Source organism: Plasmodium reichenowi, chromosome 11 (assembly GCF_001601855.1).
Source record: "Plasmodium reichenowi strain SY57 chromosome 11, whole genome shotgun sequence".
Classification (NCBI taxonomy): Eukaryota; Apicomplexa; class Aconoidasida; order Haemosporida; family Plasmodiidae; genus Plasmodium; species Plasmodium reichenowi.
The window spans coordinates 1,673,109-1,681,015 of record NC_033656.1 but is presented as its reverse complement, the minus strand read 5'-3'; the positions used below and the strand labels follow the sequence as shown (position 1 = coordinate 1,681,015).

General features: G+C 16.7%; 4 protein-coding genes across 4 annotated transcripts; 3 read left to right on the top strand and 1 right to left on the bottom strand.

Annotated features, from left to right (window-relative positions):
• Positions 1-451: 451 nt before the first annotated feature.
• On the top strand, positions 452-1,591 carry PRSY57_1142600 (hypothetical protein; the record flags this gene model as incomplete). The annotated part of the gene is made up of 2 exons (XM_012908385.2): positions 452-1,261; positions 1,448-1,591. The coding sequence occupies 2 exons, from the start codon at positions 452-454 to the stop codon at positions 1,589-1,591; spliced, it is 954 nt and encodes a 317-aa protein (XP_012763839.2).
• A 325-nt stretch (positions 1,592-1,916) lies between these two features.
• PRSY57_1142500 (mitochondrial large subunit ribosomal protein, putative) lies at positions 1,917-2,579 on the top strand (the record flags this gene model as incomplete). The annotated part of the gene is made up of 3 exons (XM_012908384.2): positions 1,917-2,063; positions 2,188-2,289; positions 2,457-2,579. The coding sequence occupies 3 exons, from the start codon at positions 1,917-1,919 to the stop codon at positions 2,577-2,579; spliced, it is 372 nt and encodes a 123-aa protein (XP_012763838.2).
• A 622-nt stretch (positions 2,580-3,201) lies between these two features.
• PRSY57_1142400 (40S ribosomal protein S21, putative) lies at positions 3,202-3,715 on the bottom strand (the record flags this gene model as incomplete). The annotated part of the gene is made up of 2 exons (XM_012908383.1): positions 3,202-3,336; positions 3,602-3,715. The coding sequence occupies 2 exons, from the start codon at positions 3,713-3,715 to the stop codon at positions 3,202-3,204; spliced, it is 249 nt and encodes an 82-aa protein (XP_012763837.1).
• Positions 3,716-5,804: 2,089 nt separating this feature from the next.
• Positions 5,805-7,561, top strand: PRSY57_1142300 (carbohydrate kinase, putative; the record flags this gene model as incomplete). Its single annotated transcript, XM_012908382.2, has 3 exons — positions 5,805-5,871; positions 6,195-6,961; positions 7,184-7,561. 3 exons carry the CDS (start codon positions 5,805-5,807, stop codon positions 7,559-7,561), a joined length of 1,212 nt encoding a protein of 403 aa, XP_012763836.2.
• Between the last annotated feature and the right edge of the window lie 346 nt (positions 7,562-7,907).

Here is a 7,907-nt window from a genome sequence, read left to right as displayed (position 1 = left end):
AAAAAAAAAAAGAAGAAAATAAAAAGAAAAAAAATGAAAGAAATTTAAGATAAAACAATATATACTTATACCAAGTGTTTATTATTTTATCACACATATACATATGTTAATTTTTTTTTTTTTTTTTAAACATATATATATATATATATATTTATATTTATATTTATATTTATATATTTATTTATTCATCGTTTTATTTATGCTTATTTTATAAATAAACATTCTTTTGAAAATAAACTTTTAAAGAAGCTCTAACATGAAAATGAAAAAAAAAAAAAAAGAAAAAGCATATGAAATATCGGAACGCACACATAAATATATTTATATATAACTATATTTATATACAAATATAATTATATATTTATATATATATATTCCAAGTGTACATAAATTTTTATATATATAAAGCATCATTTGTTTATTTTTTCCGAGCTCATAAAATTTTATAAAAATGAGTGAGGAACATTCTAATGATCATATAGAAGATGTTGTTTTATGTTCACAAAATTGTGATGAAATAAATTCTCCTAAGAACGAAAAAGACGAGAAAGATTGTAAAAATTTCTCTTCTGAATCTAGTGATTCGTATTATAAAAATAAATTTCGCTTGAAAAAGAATTCAATTGAAATAAAAAAAAAAAGTTTATTAAAAAGTAAACTAAAAAATGATGATATACAAACAATTATAAAAAATGATCCTATCTTAAGCAAACTTAATAAAACCATGACAACTGATGAAGAAATTTTTGATCTTGCTAATAAAAAAGAGAATAAGACGAAATTCAAATTAGAAAAAGAAAAAAAAGAAAAAAAAGAAAAAAAAGAAAAAAAGCTAACAAACGATTCAACAAATAATAAAAATAAAAATAATAGTGTCCTCTTCTTAAATGAAAATCAAGAAAACAAAAACCAACTTAATCATAACAACGAAATTATATATGAATTAAATGAACAAATATATGATATTAATAATATATCTGAAGATATTTTAAAAAACGAAAATAACCATATCAATATAGAATATAATGAAAAAGTACAGGATCAAGATAATACACTTAATATAAATGAAACAGTAAATAAAATACAATTAAATTCTACTAGAAAACAAAAGCAAAAAGAAAAAACAAAAAAAGAAATTAAATTAAATGAACAAAATGAAATCAAAAAAAATAATCAAAATTTTAATTCTTCCATATTAAATGAAATTAAGAAAAACAAAGAATTATCACCTTTAAGTTTGATAAAAAAGCACGGACGATTAGTAAACTCATTACAATAAATAAAATATAATATAATAAAATGATATAAATATGTATATATATATATATATATGTATTGTACACATATATTTCACATTTCATATTGCATTTTTATCTTCTCATATATTTCATTATATATATATATATAATATATATATTCTTTATATTTATTTTTTTTTTTTGTTCAGATAAACAATATTGAAGAAATATATAACAGCAATTGCGAACAAATACAAAACGTTAGAGACGAATTCGCTGAATTAAAAAATGACCTCAACAAAATTATGAATTTAATAAATATTGGTCAGAAGGCAGTAGCCTCCCTAAAATAAATAATATATATATGTAAATATATATACATATATATATATTATATAATATCTTTTATCATTTTTTGTATATTTTATTGGAATAAAAATATATACACATATATATATATATATATATATATATTTATTTATTTATTTACAATTGCATTATTTACCACAACACAAAAATATTTACGGATCATTGTAATATTACTGTTTAGCTGGTTATAAATTAAATTTTTTTTTTTTTTTTTTTTTTTTCCCATCTCCCCCATAATTTCTAACCATATGTTTTAAATATATATAAAAATATATATATATTATATATATATATATATATATATATATAATGATTGCAAATATTTTTCAAAAAAATATACATCAAAATAAAAGTTTAAACATTAGCAATATCTTTTTTTCTTATTTTAATAAAAGAGGTGTTCTTCAAACAAAGTTTAAAAAAAAAAATGATACATCCTATAACTTACCATTTAAGGTATTATTTTTTCTTATATAGCAATGAATAAAAATAGTAAAATTTACACGCACACACATATATATATATATATATATATATATATATATTTATGTATGTATGTTAATTTTTTTATTTTTTTCAGGTAAGTAGAACTATTTCGGGAAATTTGCCAGTGTACCCAAAAATTAGAAGACATGGTACCATTGTCACGACCATAGTTAGGCACATTTATGGAGATATAAAAGTAAAATGAAAAAGAAAATGAAAAAGAAAAGGAAAAAGAAAAGGAAAAAGAAAAACAAAATGATAAAAAAAGGAAAAAGAAAAATGTGTATACAATTTAAAAAATATATGTATATTTCTATACATATCATTATACATTGATTGTTTTCCCTTTTTTTCCTCTTCTAGGTTTTTAAAGATCATTTGAGAAATATTTGTGAAGCCCCAGTAAGAGAACATGTTGGTTATATAGAAGTAAAAGGATTACACACATTAAAAATAAAACAATGGCTACAACACATTGGCTTTTAATAGAATTCCAGAAAAAAAAAAAAATAAAAAATAATAATAATAAAAATAAAAATAACATGTATTGTTCAGGCAAAATATGAATAAATAGCTATTTTTTTCATATTTTTTTTTTTTTTTTTTTTTTCTTCAATTAATTAATTTATTATTTTATAATATTATTTAAGGGGTATATATAAATATATATCTATATCTATATATATATTATATATATTAATAATTGCCCACCTTGCTATATTTTTTTTTATGTTTTAATTTCTGTGTATTAAGCATTATACCATATACCAAAGGAAAACAACTTTGGAATAATGAAATAAGGAAAAAGTATTTAACTTTTTAATTTAATACAAAATGTAAATTAATAAATTAAAAATTAAACTAAGTGTTTATATATAAAAATTGACCATAAGAAAGACATACAAGCATGAATATCTTAAATATGTAAAGTTTATGTATATTTGAAAAAAAAAAAAAAAAAAAAAAAAAAAAATATGGTATATATATAATATATATTTATATATATATATATTATATACATATAAATATTTTATATAAAAACATATAACACATAACAATCAAAATTGTTGTATCATTTGTTTATTCAAAGAAGGTAAATAATTTTCAATTAGTTTTGAAAGGATAATAATTTCTTTTCATACATAAGTCTATTTAAGCAAGCATCTGATTCTCCATTTTGTCTGACATGGCCAGAGATAGCGAAGGTTTCGGTTTTACCATTGTAAACTCCATTAGCATCAACCTTTAATAAATAAAAATCAAACATATTATTATAAGTACAATAATAATGTAATATATAATATATATATACAAACAGGGTAACCATTATATTATAAAAAATAAAAATTTATATATCGAATGGATATTATAAATACATACAACATATCAACTATATTTATTTATTTATTCATTTATTTATTTATTTATTTATTCATTTATTTATTTATTCATTTATTTATTCATTTATTTATTCATTTATTTATTATTTTTTCTTTTTTATTAATTACCATTCCAACATTTATTTGTACAGCTCCATGTTCCTTGGCCGGAATAAGTCGTGATGTAGCTGAGCACTTCCTGGGTATATAAATATCGACTAAAACTTTTTGATCGTTAAACATTTTTTAATTTTACTATTAAGGCAAAAAAAAAAAAAAAACATATATATATATATATATATATATATATATATAGATAGATATATAAATTCTCTCAATTTCTAATTATATATAAAAATATAGGGAGACATATATAAAAATATATTATTATATTTCCATATTTTAATAAAATTATGATTATATATATATAATAATATTTATATTTATATATTTAATAATATATTTTCAAAATTGATGTGAAAAATTTTATTATATATTATTATAAAATTGTATAGCTGTACATATATTATATATATATTAAATATTATATATATATATATATATATATATTTTTTTTTTTTTTTTATTTTACTTATGATTTATTTTCAATATAAGTTAAACAAAAACTTTCTTTTCCCAAAAGCTTATTTTTATGATTATTTTATTTTTTAAAATTACTTATTAAAAAATATTAATATACTTTTTATATAGAGAATAATAATCTTTTTATAAGGAATGAAAAAAAAATTCTTTCTTTTTTCTTAACAGTGTTTTAATTTTTTCCTTTATTTTAATTATTTTTTTTTTTACTTAATTTTATTTTTTATAATTATTTATATTATAATTTTTTTTTTTATTTTTGAAGTGTACAATTAAAAAAAATATATATATAATAATATATATATATATATATATATCATATTATATTGTAATATATTTATATTATATTGTATTATGTTTATACCTATTATAAAAATAGAAACTTAAAAAAATTAAATGATAATATTAATATATTATTATATATATGTATATATATATAATATTATTTATATATATTATGTAAAAATAAAAATATTCATATAAGTTTAAAAATATATGTATATATATATTGTATATAAGTATAGTAAGGGAATCACTATAATATATAAACAAACGAGTAGTAGTAAAAATAGATCGATACATTATTTTTCTTTCATATAATAATAAAAATATAATATATATTATATATATATATATATATATATATATATATATATATATAATTACCATATAAAATATTTTAATTTTATACTACTATTTTTTATTGTTCACTTGATATAATTAATACATAATAATAATATAATATTTACATAAAATAAAAATAATAAAATATTATAAATGAAAGTATCCTATTTTTTTTTTTTATTATTCTTTTTTCTTCTTTTTTATAATATTATACCATATAAAATAAAAAAAAAGATAAAATAATAAAAATTTATATATAATATAATATATTATATTATAAATTATAATAAAAGAAAAATACGAATATTATATATTTTTTTTTTTTTTTTGAACAATTGTATATATATCTACCTGTTTTAAATTAACCATCCTTCTATTTCAACTATAAATAATTTTATTCATTATTTATACGTCACATTAGGAAAAATATATATATATATATATATTTTTTTTTTGAATGAAAAAAAAATATTATATGTGAAATTTAAAAATATAAACACATGCTTATTTTATATTACAATTTTTATAATATATTTATAAATATATAATAAATTTCATATTTCTTAAATATCTAACATGTTTGTAGAACCACCTTTTACTCTTAAATTCGTATATTAATATTAACATGAAGAGGGGAAAATATACATATATATATTATTAAAGGGGAAATAAGAAAAAGTATAAATTTTTTTTTTTTTTTCTTCTATTTCTTTTGGAGAATACATTTTTATTTCTACAAAAAATACATACACATATGTATATGTATATATATATATATATATATATATATATTTATATATTTATTTATTTATATTATTCAAACTTCAAGTCATAGATAAACAAATAAATATTGTACATTTCTTCCTTTTAATCATATTGGCTGTTCCGTACTTACAAGTTTTAAAGATTCGTATTCTTGACAATAATATAAAAATATCTTTTTTTTTTTTTTTTTTCACATATGTATATTATAAAAATATAATAAATATATGTTTATGTATAAATTAAAGGTTGTCAATCATTTTGTACTTTTATAACAATAGTACAATATATATATGTATGTATATATATTATACATATAATAGTTAAAGTATTTATAATATGTAACATGGATGAATTGGATTCTTCGTTTGAAGGTTCATACGCTCATCAGGACCTTAAGAAAAGGCTCTTAAGTAATTTTATATATTTAATTAGACCGATACATATATATATATATATATATATATAAATTAAAATTTTTTTTTATTTTTTTATTTTTTATTTTTTATTTTTTATTTTTTTATTTTTTATTTTTTTATTTTTTATTTTTTATTTTTTATATTTCTTTTCTCTCTTACTACTCATTTAATTCATATAATTTGTTATAAGATATTAAATAAAAATATAAAAAATGAATATACGTATAACATACGCATAATATATATATATATATATATATATATATATATATATATGTATGTATATATTTTTATATATTTTACCTTTTTACTTTAAGATAACGATTTGTACGCTATCAAGGATGTGATTGTTCCCGAACTTCGCAAAGATGAATATAAAGGCTGCTCAGGTAAAATTTGTGTTATAGGAGGGAGTGAAGTTTATTCAGGAGCTGTATACTTATCATCTATATCTACCATGAAGGTAGGAGGAGATTTATGTTTTGTTATAACTACTGAAGAAAATAAGTATGCTTTAAAAAGTTATAGTTGTGAACTTATTGTATATCCTTATTTATATACTAAAAAATCTTATATTAAAGAAATTGAGAATAGCCCTTTAGATAAATGTATAAAATATTTATTAGAAAGAATAGATGCTTGTGTTGTGGGACCTGGACTAGGAGAAATAGATGAATTTACAGAAGAATGTTTAATATATATACTTGAAAAATTTATAGAAAAAAATATTTTCTTAATATTAGATGCAGATATAATACAATTTATTATGACAAATAGGAAAATTTTTAATATTATTAAAAACTATAAAAATTCTTTATTAACACCAAATATAAATGAACTAAGAAAAATGTTGACACATTTAAATAATAATAATATTATTAATGAAGATATTAAAAATATAGATTTTAAGCATCTCACTGTATACAAGATTATTCAGTATGCTCATGCATTAAAGTCTGTTTTGAATGGGCCTAAAATTTTAATTAAAGGATTTCATGATGTATATATAAGCGATCATTTTTTTTTCGTCTTTTTTATGAAGAGACAATGTTTAAAGCGTTCTGGAGGCTTTGGGGACATTCTCGTAAAATGAAATAAAATGAAATGAAATGAAATAAAATATATAAATAAATAAATAAATAAATAAATAAATAATATATATATAATATACATTTATATATATATATATATATATATATATATATATATATATATATATATATATATATATATAGTTATATATTTATTTATATTTATTTATATTTATTTATTTTTATTTATTTTTCCCTTTTTATAATTTGCACAGGCTGGTATTGTTTCCGTTTTTCTTTGTTGGGCATCCAAAATAATAAAACAAGGAATCGAATTAAAGGATATAATAACTACAAAGGAAACATTGCTATCACAATATTTTAAAGATACTGTTTATACAAATACACATGTACAAAACAATGAATTACTTCAAACAGTTGCTATTTTTAATGCTAGTTATTTTCTAAAATATTTATGTAAAAAATGTTTTCGTAAAAATCACAGAGGTCTATTGGCTTCAGATGTAGTCAATAGCATTCCTCCGAATTTTTATCGCATATATGACTTGAAAAAAAAAAAAATTAAAAAAAATCAAATGAAAAATAATAAAATGAAAAATAATAAAATTAAAATTAATAAAATTAAAAAATAATATAATCAAAAAATAATATAATCAAAAAATAATATAATTAAAATATAATATAATGAAATAATTAAAAAAGAAAAAAAAAAAAAAAAAAAAATGAACAATATAATATAATAATATAAAATGCCCAAATAGGTAAAAAAAGAATTATATCAAATTAGATATTGAATAAAAGAAATTATCAACACAAATGTATAAATATAAATAAATAAATAAATATATATATATATATTATATATATTATATTTTTTTTTTTTTTTTTTAACATAAAATATAATTATATGATTTAATATAAAATGACTAATTTACGGAAAATCTTATAGAAAAAAAAAAAAATTAATTCACATAAAAA